This window comes from Peromyscus leucopus, chromosome 5 (assembly GCF_004664715.2).
Source record: "Peromyscus leucopus breed LL Stock chromosome 5, UCI_PerLeu_2.1, whole genome shotgun sequence".
Classification (NCBI taxonomy): Eukaryota; Metazoa; Chordata; class Mammalia; order Rodentia; family Cricetidae; genus Peromyscus; species Peromyscus leucopus.
The window spans coordinates 21,048,877-21,067,373 of NC_051067.1; the positions used below are offsets into that span (position 1 = coordinate 21,048,877).

General features: G+C 44.5%; 1 protein-coding gene across 13 annotated transcripts in view; it reads right to left on the reverse strand.

The window, feature by feature from the left end:
- Phactr1 (phosphatase and actin regulator 1) overlaps positions 1-18,497 on the reverse strand; it is a 482,351-nt gene that overhangs the window by 192,824 nt on the left and 271,030 nt on the right. For all 13 annotated transcript variants that reach the window (XM_028867741.2, XM_028867747.2, XM_028867750.2 and 10 more), the window contains one exon: positions 4,525-4,689. In XM_028867741.2, the coding sequence (XP_028723574.1) occupies positions 4,525-4,689 (165 nt within the window). The remainder of the gene's footprint in view (positions 1-4,524; positions 4,690-18,497) is intronic.

Here is an 18,497-nt window from a genome sequence, read left to right on the forward strand (position 1 = left end):
AATGAAAACTTACTTGAAAATAAGTCAATAGCAAATGTAACAAAGATAAAATGTTTTTGTTGACGCAGTTGTTTTGAGATGGGGTCTCACTGTGCAGGCCGAGCTGGCCGGGTACTCACTATGTAACAGGTCTTCCTAGTACTGTGCTAACAGGTGTGAAACACCATGCCTGGCTCAGAAGTATCTTTGAATGGGATTATTTCTAAATGTTCTTCCTAAATCCAACATCCTTGTAAGAGAAGGGGAAAGATCTGAGACCCAGAGAGACATAAAGGAAAAAGATAGAGATACAGGTAGGGACAGAGCACAGCAATGGGCCAAGCAATGCTGGCCTAGGCAGCAGCAGGAGGGACAGAGGTGGAAGAACGTCTCCATCAGAACGCCACAGGGAGCCAATCTGACCATTGTCTTCTGAACTGTGAGCCATCACATTTCCATGGGTTTATACCACTGAGTTTACAGTACCTTATTACAGAAATCTTAGACATAAGTAAAAATCCAGTCCTTTCTCTTTCCTTCCTCTCCTTTCCTTTCTTTTTTCCTTTGCCTTTTTCCTTTCCTTTACTGTTTCTCTTTTTACTCAACTGGCAAAATTCCAACCCAGGATAGCTCACATAGCTTTATCCACAGCTGTGATGGATAGCCAAAGCCACTGGAAAAAGTTATCACGTTGTATTAGTCCCTTTCCTAGTTGCCGTTACCAAACACCTGATAAGAGACAGCTTAGAGGAGGCTCGCAGTGAGGGATGGAGGTCCCTTATGGTGGGGACAGTATGGGGGCAGAGGGCTTCCTGAAAGCAGATGCTTACAGCAGATGCCTGTTCACATCCTTGCTGCTCAGGAAGCAAAGGAGGAGACTGGCAAAGGTCTGGGATGCCTGTGTTCCTCTCTGCATCATGCAGTATAAGCTAGAATCCTCCACCTTTAATATATGACCCATCTTGGTCTCCAGCAGGGTTCTTTATCCTATACTATACCGATAATCCTGTCCTGTTTTCAGAAAAAAAAAAAGACTTAAGTTGATTAAGTCAGGATTTCTCCTATCCCTGAAGATGCTTTCTCTTAGCTGTTGACCACCCACTCAGCCTTTCCTCACCCTCATTCAGCTTCCTAGGGTGTATGAGACTTAGAGTGAAATCTGAACTCTCTCCCTGACTGAAGGACCCCACTGCTCTACCTATTGTGATGGTCTTACCAGCTTCAATAAGAGTAACTGAATAATGTCTTTTCTTCAATAGGATACACATACATGACAGATGTATGCATGCCAGCTGACAATGGCTGACGAGTTCACATTCTCATAACCTAGGAATCCTCTTGTGTATTTCTTGTATATGTGACTTATTCAAACATAGGAAAGTCAACATGTTTAATTATATTCAGGGATACAATTCATTGTGTTGACTATACCTAGCTTGTCAAATTATCCCTTTGGGCTAAGAACTAGCCCAGAAAGTTTTCCTCTGCAAAAGTAATAAATAACATTTTGGAATCCAATTAAGAAGAAGGGATGCTACAGGGTGAAACATGGGATTTAAAATAAACTAGAATAGCTTCAGCAATGTGGTGTGCTCATCCATTTATTATGGTAAAAAGATGTTCTAGAGTGTTCCCTTTACTTTCTAATCCAGGAGTTATGTCTTTTTATTTTTTATTGATATAATATTCTTACTAATTCTTGTAGAATTTCTTACATGCCTATAGTGCATTTTGACCCTATTCACATGCCGCTTATCCCTATAATTCCTCCTAGATCTATCCGTCAATCCTCATCCCTCCCTAACTTCACGTACTCTCTCTTTTTTGTATAATAACTCACTGAGTCTAATTCGTGCTGCTCATATACATGTGGATTAGGAGCCAACCCCTGGAGCACAACTATTGGGGGCCGCAACCTTAAAGATAACCAACTCCTCAGCCGTAACAGCCATCAACAGGCCCTCAGAGGACACTTCCATTTCCTTTCGGTTTTGTGTCTTCTGCCTTATGTTGCCTATAGAATACATTTCATTCAGGTTTCCTCTCCACCTCTCTCTCTCTCTCTCTCTCTCTCTCTCTCTCTCTCTCTCTCTCTCTTTTTTTTTTGGTTTTTCCGAGACAGGGTTTCTCTGTGTAGCTTTGCGCCTTTCCTGGAACTCACTTGGTAGCCCAGGCTGGCCTCGAACTCACAGAGATCCGCCTGCCTCTGCCTCCCCAGTGCTGGGATTAAAGGCGTGTGCCACCACCGCCCGGCTCTCTCTCTCTCTTTTTTTAATGGGCATGGGCTCTTCCCTGCTCCATGCTGGGATGTTGACTGGCTTGACCTCGTGAAGGTGTTTTGTGGGCAACCACAGCTGCTGTGAGCTCATGTGTACATGAACTGTTAAATACAGAGGAGGCCGGTTCACCTCACTTCTCCCTGACCTCTGTCCTGTCTTCCATGAGGTTCTCTGAGGTTTGGGGTAAGGAGGTGTGATATAGATGATCCTTTATGGTGGAGCACTCCACAGACACTGATTCTCTGCACTTTGATCTTTGGGAGTTTCTGAAGTCACAGCATTGTGTGTGACTTCTCTGGTGAGGTCTGAAAGACACACTTAGGCCTGACAGGCACAGAGATACATATTTAGAGGGCAGTTTGAAACTATGTCCATTTAGGAGCTGCATCTTTTAAAAAGAAACAGCAATCACATATAAATGGCATTCTTAGCTGCCAGATCCAACAGCCTGGTCATGGTGGCCACCATAAGAACAATGATAAGAATTTAAAGCTAGGGGGGTCTCCTGGTTATAGCCCAGGAGTCTTTTTTTCTCAAAACAGCTTTACATGCAAAGTTTTCAGATTTTGAATATTTCATGAGTTATCTGATACCATCCTATTTGCTTCCATCCACAGGGAGGAGAAGGCAGAGTCGGAGTGAAGGGACTGCCTCAGAGAGGCAATAATTTAGAAACTCATAAACGACAAGTCCATTCTCCTTGCAGAAACCAGAAAATCAGAGCTATAGGGCTACGATGTTCAGGGAGCAGGTCCTGGGAGTGTCTATCATGAGAAACATGCTCACTTCAAAATCTTCCTGTTTGTTACTCTAGTTTCTTTGCATGACTTGGAGATTCTTGGGTTTGTTGGTGGACATTCTGGCACAAGAAGCCAATTACTTCTTAAGAATTTCATTTGTGAGTGGGGCAGAAGGCAGAAGCCCAAGCTATAGAGGAGGTAATGACCTTGGGGAGTGGAAGAAGAAAACCAAAGCCTGGAAGAGGGCCCAGGGAGTGATGGGATCCATAAAGAGAAACAAAGGGTTATACACTAACTTGTAATATTCTCAAGGTCATATGCTGAATCCTTAAGCCCCAGTGTGAACTGTAGGTAGACGTGTGTCTTTGGAGACTAGCTAGGTTTGAATGAGATCAAGAGCATGGAGCCTCTGATAAGCTCCTCCCTCAGGCAACACCCAGACAGCATTCTCTCTGTATATGCACAGAAAGAAGAAGGTCCATGAGAGTGCAGCAAGATGGAGACCACCGATGAGCCCACCAATAGCTTTCCAAAAGAAATAGCATGGTTTGCAACTTCACTTGGGACCGTGAAAAATAAACGTCTCTTGTTTAAGCCATCTAGTGGGTCGTGTTTTGGTATACCAACCCAAGACTGTCACAAAACCAAATCCAAACTGCACAGATTTCCTGTCATCTCCTCCAGAACCAACCTGATAAGGAAATCCTTGTCATTCCCTACACATTTTTCTCTCCACAACCTCATGTACTTAAAAAACAGCCACTTGCTTCGCTCATTAGCTCTCCACAAATAAAAAAAAAATCATGTAAAGTACTGATTCTTACCCTCCTTTTTTATTGATGAGGAAGCTGAGGGACAGGTAAACAAAATAAGCAAGCTGCTATACCAGCAAGTACCAGAACCTGGACTTGAACCCAGATAGTCTGGCTCCAGGAATGAGGGCTTGTGGTTGAGCTTATCACTGCCAACGTTTCCCAGCTGGCCACAGGGCTATGAGACGCATGGTTAACTTCACACTGCAGAGAGGATTCACTTCCATTCTTTGTTTTTCTGCCTAGTCCAGGAATCATTTATTCATGATTCTTCCTCCATGAAATGACCTGATCTTATCTGCCAACGACCGTACATAAGTCATTTTCTGCCGCGTGTTGACTTTTACAGGAACAGTGAAAATCAGGGTGAATAATAAGAAATGGATTGTCAGGGCTGGAGTGAAAGTATTCAATTATAGAGAAGGTGGAATTCCAAGTCCAGATCATTTATAGATCAAACAAAAGCAGTCATTTTTAAATTAAAAAAAAAATAGCCAACAAAAGAAAAGAAAAACCTTCATGAGAGATGGGACAGCAGCTGAGACTTAAAAGCCATGCCTTATCATATCAGGAATTATTAAGAGCGAGAGCAATTCCAAGGCTGGCGTTTCTGCTTGGGGTCAGACAGCTGAAGCTAATCAAATCCTCCAAATTAAGATGCAGAGTTGAACTCAGTGAACAGCCAATGAGAACCAAGGCCAGCAGCCACCTTACCTGCTGATGTGTGCTTGAACTTTTCACTTTTCTTCTTCCTCCATTTCCAAGGCTTGAAAATCCTTCCCAGATTGGCAAACTTACTCCTCCTCCGGATAGGTGGGGTGTGCGTCCCCGGGACCAGCGAGTCAGAACGCATTGCCGCCAGCCTCTCCACTTCCTCAGCTTGTTTTTCCCAAGAAAGCGATGGAAATAAAGAGAAGGGGGGAAAAGTGTTAAAATGGGAGCCTCACAGATGGCTAGCCTTTTCCATGGTGACAGATAACAGAAAGCACGTGACCTGAGCTCCGTTTGCCTTTTGGAATGGAAGTCATACCGACATGTTCTGAAAGCTTGGGGACAGTCAGCCAACCCTTAGAGAGCTAGAACACCTTTCCTGAATTTGCTTATATTTAAAGAGGCAGGTTCTCACTGTGACATGCAGGCTGGCCCCAGTCTCCCAGTCTCAAGCAACGCTCCTGCTTCAACCTCCTGAGTAGCTAGGATTATGGGCATGTGCCACCATCCCAGTCAAATTTATTCAGCCTTGACGAAGGTGGTAGGGAAAGGGGATGAAGACGTCAGGCGGTCACTGGGCAGATGACAGAACTCCCCAAAGGCCATCTGAAGACTCACAGGAGAGTCAGTGTAACTATTAGTGTGGTAATTTCTCATCCAATACATGGCAGATGTAACCTCTATAGGATTGTTTGTTGAGAATAAGAAAACACTCCTCTGCTGTCTGTTCTGGTGCCCCTGTCTCCGCTTACCACTTCCTGCTGCCCTGCTGCTGTATTCAGACTCTCGAAGCACCGAGATCTGGGTGGGTAGGGGCCCCTTCCTATGGTAAATGGACAATATGAAAATCACTCACACTTTTGTTAGATTTTTACAATTGCCTCATTTCCTTTTATCCTGGAGTCTTGCTTTAAAATGTTTCTATGCTGTAATCCCTGGGAGATTCTTTAGGGAACATTTAAGACTGATCCCCAAAACCACGTTGCTATAGTTTGGATTTGGAGTGTTCCCCTAAAAGTCCAATGTGTTAAGCTTGGTCTCTAGTCACTGGTGCTATCAGGAGGTGGTGTAGTCTTTAGAAGGTGGGGTCACTAGGAGGAAGTTCAAAGGTGTGCACGTGAACAGGGTATTGGGACTCTAGCTTTCCTCTTCCTGTCTCCTTGCTTCCTGGCAGTCAGGGGAGTGGGTGGGTGGCTTTCATCCACGATATGATCCCTGTCTTCATAAAAATGTCCCCTGCTCTCCTTGAGAGCTTGACCGTGTGGCTGGAGCAGTTGCCTGTTGGGGTTTGAACATGCTTTTGTCATAGGCCATCCCTTCACTCACAAATACTGATGGAATCAACCATGTGCTAGGTGGTATTCTCTGGCAGTCATCCTGGTGACAAATGCTGCATGGCAGTTTCTGGACGGTAGAATGTAAGGGCCACCAACGCACCAAGGAGGTATATCGGAATCAAACTATTCGTAGGTCATATGACTGACTGAATGACCTGAAGGGCCCAGATTCAGGTCAGCAGAATGGATCCTTCATTGTTAACACAAGGAATACAGTGGAGAGGTGCAGTTTTGGGTGTGAAGACAGCAATGGTTTGAGCATGCTGAAATAAAGAGGATACTTAATCCTTCAACCACAGGTGCTTTTAGGCTGAGGGTGGGGTTACATCCTGATAAACTGTCACAAATTAAAATGCCATTAAATCCCAGACACGCTGACTGCATGTGACCGACTAGGTCTTACTGCTTAGCCATAGAGAGAACGACGGAACAATGCTGTTTCCCCTTGTGGCTGACTTCCTAGAAACGGTCTCTGATGCTGTGAACATTGCCGGAGAGAACCTGACCCAGCATTAGGAGCCAAGGAAAAGAGCTAAATTAAAGAGGCGAAGCCCCGTTTCTACTTCCCAAGTCACCTTCACACCACCGGAAAGTTGAAAGCCCCAAAGTCTAACCACGTATACCTGGGGACAGTCTGTACACAACTCAACACAGAGATGGCTCTTCTTTCCCACCGTTGACCAACTGAACTCTCAATACTATCACAGACACTGGGGTCACTTCTGGGGAAGACAAAAAGATGAACGAGGTGTCATTGTGAGAGCACGTGTGAGGAGCAGAAGAGACGGGTCAGCGTGTCCAACACTACAACAGGAGCATTCAGCCTAAAAACCAAGAGTGCGATGTTTGTTCGCAGTACTGGAGAAGACCCTGGAGAGAGCTCATACTTCTAGGTTTTGATAGAGAAAGGCAATTTTCTCCCATGGAAAAAATAGAGAGAAGTAGATGCCCGGCAGGAGAAACACACCCAAGAGGGCTGAAAACATGGCCCATCTTGGAACATAAAGGCACTGAAGCCAGTAGTGACATCATGGAGAACTGCTACTGGAGGAGTCTGGAACCAGCTCGCCTGAACTCCTGACAGAGTTTTATTATGCATTTGGGGTTTTAGTCTCGGAATCAGAAGGGAAAGTATGGCAATTTTTAAAAGGGTACCCAACAGTACTATATGTAGAAAACACTCACGTTCTACTAGAGACTGGGGCTATATCAGTATCCAGAACAGAAGGACATACTGACTGGTGAGGTTATACCAGGACATAGGGTAGATAATAGACCCTGAGACTGAGGCATAGAAGATGCTAGAAGATACATGCTTTGGGGAGGAAGCCCCAAAGAATTAGTGCAATCTAGTAAAGGACATCAAAAGTCCTCAGAGGAGGGACTTGGTTTTAACTGGCAGGTAAAGGCTGTCATGTGTTTTCATGAGAAGTGCCCCTCAAAAGTTTCTGTTACTGGGATGCTTAATTTAGCATCCAGTAACAGGAGAAATACACCCAAGAGATCTGAAAACATGGCCCATGGCTGAGGGCGTGGTTATAAATGGGACTCTTAATGAGTAAACCCTAAGGCCTCTGACTTCATCAGTGGATGAGTCTATCGACAAATTCCTAATTTGATGGCATCATTGGGAAATGCTGGAAATTAGCAAGTGGGACCTAAGTGAAGGAAGCAGTCACTGGGACCACGTCCTCAAGAACCCTCCTAACCCTGTCTCTGTGCTTCCTGGCTGCCATGAGATGAGCAGCTCTGTTCCATAACACATCCTTGCCAGACATTCTGCCTTACTGTGGGCCCAAAGCGACCCAGGCAGCTGACCACAAACCCGAATCTCCAAACTACAATCCAAAATACATTGTAAAAACCATTTATTCTAAGTATTTGCCACAATAACACAAAAGCTAACTAACACTATTAGTATACAGTGGCAATCAGATGTTTCTTAGGAATATCACTTAGCAGACAAGGAAGGACACATGGGAATATAAGGAAGCAGGTGCCAAAGAGAATAATCTGGGGTTCCTAGGTAAGGCAGTGCCAGAAATTCAGAAATAATGGATGTGATTCAACCAGGGGCATAGTGAAGTAAGAATGACTAAAGTTTGGGGTTTTCATCATGACGATGTGAGGTCTTTAAATAGAACACCGATGAGGAGAGGAAGAAGTAGAAGATATTGGCAGCTCAAGGACAGGGACTTTGGGCCCAGATCATGTGACTTTTTTGCAAAGGTTGGATTTTATAGCCCAAGATCTTGGGGAACTACTTGCCAGATCCCGGAAAGGTGAGGGGTGGAGACATGGGGAAGAAGAAGAGAAGTTTATGGAATGGGGTTTCTAGGGTAGAGAAGAGGAGGAGGGGTCAGCAAGCAGCGCTCAGCATCAAGTCGCTGTGCTGTTGAAAGTCTTAACCGAGGCTCGCATCAGATCAGATGTGGGCAGAAGGGAGATTCCTCCAGCAGCACTGGGAAAGGCAGACTGGAGGCTGAGGGAAGACGAAGATTCAGGAGGCTTCTGGTAAGTACGCATTGCAGAGAACCAAGAAGGGTGCAGGAATTAAAAAGAAGTTAAAAGCAAGCTATAATAAAAATGAAAAGGAGACCAACTAGATGGGCAAATAAGCTGTGGTGCAGCAGTGAACTCGGACCTCCTTTTCTTTAGACAGTACCAGCTGCTTGAGTTGCGGCTTCTGCACTGGCAGCAGCTGGGTTGAATCGCTGACACAATTTAGGTCTGGACATAGAAGCAGTAAGCAGCTCCCATCCATGGTCTCTGCAGCCGCTCATGCCTCCAGATTCCTGGCCTGTTTGAGTTCCTGCCCTGACTTCCCTCAGTGATGGACTGTGACGAGGAACTGTGAGCTAAAATAAACTCTTTCCTCCTCAGGTTGCTTTAGTCATGGTGTTTTATCCCAGCAATAAGACAACGGCCAAAGCTGTTCTCAGCTAAATCTTTAAGCAATGGATAAAAACAATTCAGAAATTGTTGCATTAAAATAATTGCAATCAATTAGAACTGCTTTTATAAACCCAGAGTGGCAAGGAGCGGAGTCAGCATTATGAAGGCATAATTATAAGTCTAGTTAAATGAAACCTTGATAAGTGTATTATTAAACTCAAGATACTTAGCCCATAAATGCAGAAGATTGCTGAGCCGACTCGGTTTAATTGATTTATATTTTAATCACATCATATTACATTTTCACCTATTCATATGGTGATGGAGGCTAGCTCTCAACCTGACTGCTCTGACATCAGATAATGAACCTGGAAGGCACAAGGCCAACTTGTGAATACAGTTTAAAAAGGAAGAAAAACAAAACAAAACAGAGCTCAGAATCAAGTACTCTCTTGATGCAGGGATGTGAGAGATAATGGGATAAAGGCAAGGTGAAGAGAAGGGGTGGGGGCCAGAAGTGCTTTTGAAATCAGCCTCCTTTAACACACATCACAGAAAGGCTGCTTTACTCAAATCATGCTCTCTGTTCTCAGTCTCAAAGGTAGTGGCTGGAAGATGCTGTTCTTCTTTCTACTTAGAAATTCAGGAAAGATCATATTTGACTTCTGCACAGTTTTGGTCCTGGTGAACCCAAAACATCTGTGTGTGCTGGTGCTGTGACCAACTCCTTGCCCACAGATACCCAGGGCACTCTGTGGGCATGTGCTGACAGTAGGTAGGCACAGCACTTCACCTGGCACCCTTACTATTGCATTTCTCAGGGTGGCTTGGCTATCAAGAGGCCCCTCCCCTCATGAGCTCTTCCCCGCTCCAAGCTGGAACGTCATTTGGCTTGGTCTTGGGCAGGTAGCCACAGCTATGTGAGTGGGTTCATGTGTGCAATGGCCCTGTCATGTCCAGATAATGCTGTTTTTCAGAAGTCCCTCTGGACTTCTGACTCTTACAATCTTTCTGCCCTTTCTTCTGTAATGTCCCCAGAACCTTGGGGTGGGGGTGTGTGATATAGAGGCCCCATTTAGGGGAGGTGGGGTGGTATGGGAGAAGCTGGAGTGGAAGAGTAGGGATGGATGTGATCTCAATTCCACTGTACATATGTATGAAACTACAAAGAAAACAATAGAACACCCCCTTTAAGGATGGCCCTGATGGCTTAGTGGGCAGAAACTGTACAGCCTCCAACTGGGCCACAGGTCAGAAGGAAGCCGTGGTCTGTGCTATTTGATGTCTATCTGGAGACGAAAGAGACAGAAGGAGCGGGACATGTGGGCCTCTTGAGAGGCTGTCTGTGTGCCAAGTGGATGATCCAAAACAAAACCTGAACAGGGTTTTCTGTTGCTTGTTCTAGATAGGACACTTCTCCCCTTAGGTTCGGATGGAAACAACAATGATGGCGTAGTGATAATGATGATGATGATAATGATGATGCCACCAATGACTTCAGCATTTGGATCTGAGAGGTCACTTGAAGGTCCATATGGTAAAGGCTTGGTCCCAGACTATGGCACTTTTAGGACAAGGTGAAACCTGTCAGAGGTAGGGCACAGTGAGAGAAAGGTTTCTGGGAGTTTTTACTTGAAGGGGGTGTCAGAGCCTTCCCATGTTCCTCTTTGCTTCCTGGCTGCTATGAAGTAAACAGACTTCCTGTGCCTCCACCATTACAGGCCCAGTGTGACAGGATCCCATGAGTACGAAATCTCTGAAGGCATGAACCAAATTAAAACTTTCCTCTTGTTTACCCAGATAAGACGAGCACAAGATCAGTCTCCTCAACATTCCATCATGGGTAGGCATGGGCTCACGGAGCTCTCTGCCTCCTTGGGAAGGTATGGGCAGTTAGTTAATGGTTGCTGGGGCAGGGGAGTCACTTTCCTTGGTGGTAGAACCACAAGTAGATTGCCTGTACTCCATTCAACATGCCCCCCCCCATTCCAAGTTAATGCCAGTAGCTCTCATTAGAGCTGGCGGGTCACCAAAAGAGATGCTAAAGTAGACGTGGACTACTTGGAAAGGAAAAGAGCATTCAGCCGGAGAGGGAGGGAGCAAAATAGAGTAATTAGTAGTAAAGCTGGTCAAATTAAATTGTATATATGCATAAAGTTATAAAAGCAAAACAAAACAAACCCTTTCCTCCTTGTAAGTTGATCTGATTCAAGCATTTGCCACAGCGACAGAAAACACAATGACAACGATGTTAGGAATGACGGTGACGGTGACGGCGACAGTATGAACGACAGCTGCCACTTAGCCACTGCATCCGTGCCAGCCCTGAGCTAGACACCTGTATTCTGTCACCTTCTGAACTCCTCACACTGCTCTCGGAGGCTCTGTCGTACAGCGTCCCCACTGTACACCTGGGAGGGACTAATGGATAGGAAGCAAGAGCTGCCCAGAAGCAAAGAAACACGTGCCTTTTAATTAAGACATGCCTCTTTTTAAAACATGTCCCCACTGTGTGAAGGTCTGGCTCTTCAAATTTGTGTCACTGACCAAGCCGTGGGAGGGCTTCAGGGATGAGGAAAGCAAGGGCTTCTGGGCATGGAAAGGTTACAAAACAGATGCCAGTACGAACAGGTTCGAACCGAGCATGGGGGAAGAGTGCAGTCTTACCTAAAATGCATCCCATGCATACATACCTGTCTGTAGGTTCTGTGCAGGATGCCCACACTGGGCCACCAGGGCATTAGGGGCTGTAGGGCATTCTCTACCAAGCGCCTTTGCTCTGAACTATGGTTAAAAGACTGGAAGGTACCAGTTTAGACTGAAATAAGCTTGAACCTGCCTCATCTAGAAAATGCTATACATGATGGACAGTGAAAAGGCTGTTCATTTTGAAGCCAAGGTGGTGTGGGTTCAAATTTACCACCTGGTGGATACTGGTGGACATGAGTTCTTTTTAGCCTCTATCAGGTGACAAAGGCTTCCTTCTGGGGGCTCTCGAAGATTCCGGCTTTAATCCTAACAGGAGAGGTAGGCATGTGGCCCTGTGCTGGCCAGTTACCTTCTACCTCCAGGGATTCACTCAAGAATGAGACCAAGCAATGAGACTCCATTCAGGAACTTGTTAACAGACAGGCTAAGGTTCATGTGGAGTTACAGACTAGACGTGCCACACCACCATAGTCAGCATTGGAGCTGCGAACTGAAAGATCTTCATCCAGCCTTGGTTAATAGTGAATGAACCTCTAAGTCACAAAACAGTCCATCAGCTTTGAGAAGATACAGTCCTGTTATGCCAACTCCTTTTCATTTCATAAGTGGGGCCCTGGAATGATGAGGCTGTTTCTAGTCCATGGCCACAGGCAGTCAAGGAATGCAGAGCACAGCTAACAGCCCAGACAACTAGGTTCCATTTAAACCTCCAATTACACAGACTCAGTGTTACAATTATCAAGATGCCTAGATGTTATCAGCAGAGAAATTCCAGTTTCAGCTCTAGGAATTTAACCTTCAACCACTGATGTGTAATGAGTACAGAATCCCACCCAACAGGCTCTCACTCATTTGATCCATAGAGTGTATGTGACCTGGGAACAGAACTTGTCTGTTTAACTCATGAACGAACGTGTAAAGCACGCGTTAATCCACAATCTTTAACTAATGTGGACTCTTTGTGCTTTCCAGAGACAAGTCAAACCTCAGCTTCTTCGGGCCTCAGACGGGCTTCTCCTACAGAGGTCAGTGAATTCTTTCTATTAAGCCAAGCAGTAAACACACTGTAGGCTTCGTGGACCAGACAGTCTCCATTGTAAATGCACAACTCTGATACTGCCTTCCAAGGCAGTCACAGGCCAACCTATACATATGGGCAACACAGTGTTCTAATACAACTTCCTTTATAAAAACACGCAGCTGATCTCAGGGCCACAATTCTCCAACCCTTGTCCTGCAGCTCAGACTGCAGGTGATCTTCCTGCTCCTTTGAGAGGAGAGGCTGCCTTAGAATTGAGTCAAGATAGGAGAAGAGAACAGAGGATGACTTGAATGACAAGACACTGTTATGTCACATGGAACCTTGGATCCAGCAGAACCTGAAAACTATTCAACCCCTGGATACCTTTCTCACCTGAGCCAATAGCTCCCTTTCCAGTTAGGTTAGGATGTGTTAGGGCTCTCTGTTACATGGAATTTTTAAAACTGTACACAATCTCAACTGCTCTGAGAGTCTCCTAAGCAGTAAATCCCCAAGTGTACAGCACAAACCAAATTTACTGTGCAATCTTGAGAAAGTTCCGCCAGCATCCTCTCTGTAAAACAGGGCCAATGCCAACTTAGAAGGATTGCCAGGTGTTTTGAGCTGGGTCAAAACGCTCCCATAGGCCATGTGTTTATGGCCCAGTATCAGCTGGAGGTCCTTCTGGATCTTGGTGAATCTGTCAAGAGGTGAGGCCTACTGGGAGGAAATTAGGACCCTGGGGCCACGCCTGGAGGGGGCATTTGTGATCCTATCCCTTCCTATCTCTCTCTGCGTGCTTTCTGGTCAGTGTGAGGTGAGCAGTGTCACGCTCACCATGTGCTTCCTGCTGTGACGTGCTGATGCACTATGGCAGGTACTCAAAAAATGGGGCTAGTGACCATGGACCAAAGCGTTTGACACCAGGGGCCAAATAAATCATTCTCCTTTAAGTTGACTTTTCTCAGGTACTTTGGTACACCAGTGGAAATGCAATCAACACAGTAGGCATATCCTGAAAGTTTCCTTTGTGGAAGAAAGCATGTGTTTAGGAAGGGCCATCGGAATATGAAAAGGCTCCTCTGGTGCCAGGTAGACAGCAGGGCCCATAGCAGCTTCTCCAGGGATGAAGTTTTTTATTCTTTTACCACTTGCCTGTGTATTGGGGAATCATAGGAATGTTGCATGGTCTCAACTGTGCCTAGGCTTTCCAGTAGACCTCAAACTTGACCACATATAAGACTATCATCCGAAACGCTGGTTAAAATGTTTGATTCCAGTGCATGTACATAGTCATTCCTCTTCATTTGTAGGCTAAAGGGGGAGATGAAGGTCAGGTCTTCTACCTTGACTGTATAAAAGTCCACATCCTTTATGAGGCAGGCATTAGTGACCAGCTGCTTCAGGTCCACCACATCCACCAAGGGCTCTTAGATGGCCACGTCTTTGAAGCAAGACATATCAAAACCATATACATTCTCCCACCAGTGGATCTTGTAGTCGTTATATTGTTGGTGCTCAATGAATGTCACATAAAGAGTGGCCCAGTCTGAGACGATGAGGCCAACAGGTGCCAGCCATTTGTCACTGGGATGCAGCACCAATGCCATGAGAGGACTGGCTTTTCTACCTGAGTCCCCATACACGCACTGGAAGCAGACCGTGTTCTCCATGGAGGACTACCTAACAGTGAAGACTGGCGAGGAGACCTTTGGCACCACTGGCATGAGCCCCGATGCCACAAACAATCTCGACTTAGACTTTCCCATGGACCTGGACTTCAAGGCCAGCTATGTGAGCCCTCTTGCTCTGGATGCCCTGAGGAGGTGTCAGGCTGGCCCTCCTCCAGAAGGGGGCTCAGGAGCTGAGCCTGGGGGATGGGAGGGTACAATGTGACTGTTTTCCATATGGTTGTGTTTTTATATGGTTGCATTTACACCAATAAATCCTCAGCTGACAAAAAAAAAAAAAAAAAAAAGGTTTGATTCCTCTCCTGTGTTAGAAGTGCTGAACATGGAACATGAGTGCATAATAAGGAGCTCCGGCGTCTTCTGGCCTTGACCCCTCAAATCACTGGGGGTTCTTTTGTAATGCCCAGTGTTCACATGGTGCTTCATTCTAAGTATTAGCTTCTCACTCTATCTCATTAGATCTGCAAAACATCTCTATCCTATAGGAATAATTTTTCCTAACTTTATTTCTCTTCAATTATGACTAGCATACATCACATCACATTACAAATTAGCCTTTTAAAGGCTCCAAGGATGTCTGTTATAAATCTTTTAAGCTTTCTTTAACCCTTGGTACCCAGAGTCAATTACAAATCTGACTGATTGGTGTTTCCTCATGGGACATTATAAAGGTCTTCTATGCCCTAGTATTCCAAATGATGCAATGATGTCTTGTTTGTTGCATTACACATTTGCAAGAAAGAAGACAGAGAGGAGTCCAAGAGACATCCCCAGAATGTGCCAACTTATACAGGGAGTTAAAATCACTGTCTTGGGCTGGTGAATGGCTCAGTGGATTAAGGTGGTTGTTGCCAAGCCTGATGATTGGAGCTTGATTCCAGGAACTCACAAAGTAGAAGCAAATAACTGACCGCAAGCTTCCCCGTGACTGTCACATAAAAGGTCACACACACACACTTAAAAGAATACAAAGGACTCATGAGTCTAGAGATAGTTCATCCTGGCTCACACACTGTGTTATGAGAGCGGCTGGACGGTGCTCTAGGCATGGCTGTGTGAGCCCCTTGCAAACAGACTTTCTTGCCATTGACCCTGTCAAGGTTTATACATTCCTAGGCATTGTATCTCCCTTGAGCCTTTCCCAAGATTTCCTGATATTAGCCTGTCTGTGGAGGGAGGATGCCAGAGGATCACATGAAAGCTTGCATTGCATTTAAGAACCATTTTTTTTTAGTTCATTTCCTCTTAAGCTCTGAGTTCTCATTTTCGTCCCCTGATGGATGACAATTTCCTTATGTGGTTCCCATTAGCTCCCAGACCAGTTTTCCAGTGCCATTTATCATTTTTTGTAGTGACTACATGGAATCTAAACAAGATTTCTATGAAGGATATTTTTTGCCAGGATATTGAGTATTGCTAAAATAGCCTAATTTTCTTTCTTCCCTTCCCAGGTGTACGTATTTCAGTTACTATCAATAGCTCTAACTGGGCTCATCTTGACAAGAAACCTTGTTTGTTTGTTTCCTAAGAAGTGTACAAGGAATTTTCTATTTCCCTTGTCTCAGAATACATGCAGTGAGTCTTTAGTCCGTTCTCAGAAGCAAATGTCCTTTCCTTCCTGTCCTATAGTCCCTCTCTACTGACCTTTAATTAGTCTTCTGCATGGAGGATGATAGAATTTTAACACTCTATCAACAAGACAAGCCACTGGTTAATGTTTCCCCACAAGAAGTTTTGAGGAGCTAGAGAGATGGCTCAACAGTTAAGAGCACTTGATGCCCTTGCAGAGGACCCGGGTTTGGTTCCTAGCACCCATGTGGCAGTTTAGAACCAGGTATAAGTCAGTTCATCCTCTTCTGGTCTCTGCAAGTATCATTCATATACACAGTGAATGAACATACATGCATCCAGGCAAAACACTCAGACACATAAAGTAAATAAATAAATCTTCTTTTACAAAAAGTAAAAAAAAAAATGAATTTACCTTCAGCTTAGTGCTTATTTTTTTTTTAAATTCTTATGACTAAATATATGGACCTCAGAATTTGAACTCTGAACAGCAAAGTTACAAGTACCCATCATCACTTAGCACCCAGACTTTGTGCAAATTATCCTCTCAGAACTATATTTCCTTAACTTCAAAATTGGAATAATGACGCTTATTATCCTGTTTATATGCATCATCATTATATTAGCATGTAAAACTGCAAGTGGCACTTATTTAATAGGTGATCAATAAGTATTGTCTGGCTCCACATTTTGGTTATTGATTGCTTAGTCCTGCTGCCCTAACTACAGTCACTTAGGGTTTCAAGGGAGCCTTCTTGGGGTTTGCATGGGAGGAGCAACTGTCTTAGCTGGAGGGCATCAGAAAGCACAGTTAATGACTATGAAATGGAACCCTTCCATTCTGCAGAGAATCAGTGCTAAGTGAACTGCACAGTCCCACCTGGGACTCCCCCACAAGTTGCTCAAGGGGAATTTTGCTAGAATTTGGGCTTGCAATCTGTCAACCACCTTTTCCTATTTTGTTGCAATATGGTATTTTAATTGATAGAACATCTTTGCAGTTTTCCTCTAAGTTGCTTAGTGAGACTTATAACTAAATTAGTTCCAATTGAGCTTGCAGTCCCTTCTTCTCTTTCCAAAACTTATGATTGACTATTTATCTCTGTGGTGCTTGGGTGGAATTCAGAGTTGTATGCATGCTAGGCAAGTGCTATATCACTAAGCCGCATTTCCATCTCTTCTTTCCAAGATGCCTGAGCACTGAAGGATAAGACATTGGATCTAGGGAAAAAGGCATGGACATTGCAAAGAACAGGCTGACTGTCACAACTCCTGCCCTCATAGCTTCTGGATAGTTGAGGGAAGTATAGTTGGCCTTCTGTATCTATGGGTGCCTCACATATGGAGTCAATAACTTTCAAAGTATTCTAAAGGACTTGCACCTTTACTGAATACAAACATTCTTTTTCTTACCATTAGTCCATAAGTAATTCAATATAATGACTGTTTACACATCAATGACATCATATTATATATAATAAGCTATCTAGAGATGATTTATATCATATAAGAGCCTTGTGTAGGCTCTTTGAAAATACTATGCCCTTTTACATAAGGGACTTGAATATGCAAATATTTTGGTATTTATGAGGACTGTGGAGCCAGAGGTTATAGTGCACTTGCTTGACAAAAATGTACTAAGCATTTATTAGACAACTCAATATGTGGAACTATTAACAACTTTGAGGAAAGAGAAGGAATCCTTATTCTTTCAACTCATAAAATGAAACCAAAAGATAAGCTAACACTGTCTCATCTTCAGAGGAACAATACTGAGAGCACATATCCAGAATCTACACGCTGAGAGACAGGAACCACATATCCAGAATCTACATGCTGAGAGACAGAACCACATATCCAGAATCTACATGCTGAGAGACAGGAACCACATATCCAGAATCTACATGCTGAGAGACAGGAACCACATATTCGAATCTACATGCTGAGAGACAGGAAGCACATATCCAGAATCTACATGCTGAGAGACAGGAAGCACATATCCAGAATCTACATGCTGAGAGACAGGAACCACATATCCAGAATCTACATGCTGAGAGACAGGAACCACATATTCGAATCTACATGCTGAGAGACAGGAACCACATATCCAGAATCTACATGCTGAGAGACAGGAACCACATATTTGAATCTACATGCTGAGAGACAGGAACCACATATCCAGAATCTACATGCTGAGAGACAGGAACCACATATCCAGAATCTACATGCTGAAAGACAGGAACACCTATCCAGTATCTACATGCTGGAAGACTGAAACCCTTGCCTTGTGAGACAGAATGATCTTTAAGGGCATTATTCACACCAAAGCCATCAACTGTTTCTCAATTCACGTTCCAAATTCCAGAACACCATCAGTATCTGCAGGCATCCCTGACTGCCCACGACTTATGTTCACACACAAACAAAAGAAAACTCATCGAGTCTGACTCATGCCTGGGAATGTCCAAGCAACATGCAAACTCCAGGACTGAAATGTCTCACTGCGACTGCATCCACTCCAGGGGTTCCTGAGCTACTGTCTGAACGGCAGAGTCTCTCCCCTCAACACAGCCTCCATGACGGATATCAGTCTGGCTTTGCCTGACATCCTTGTTATTCTCCTAGCCAGTCAAAACAGTGAGGACCAGGTGGGCTAACGACACACACAGCTGTCTTTCCTGATGAGGTTTCTACTTTATCTTCTGGAAAAGAGTTTCCATCAGGTACGGAGCTCAGTAGAGAACAGGTGATCTC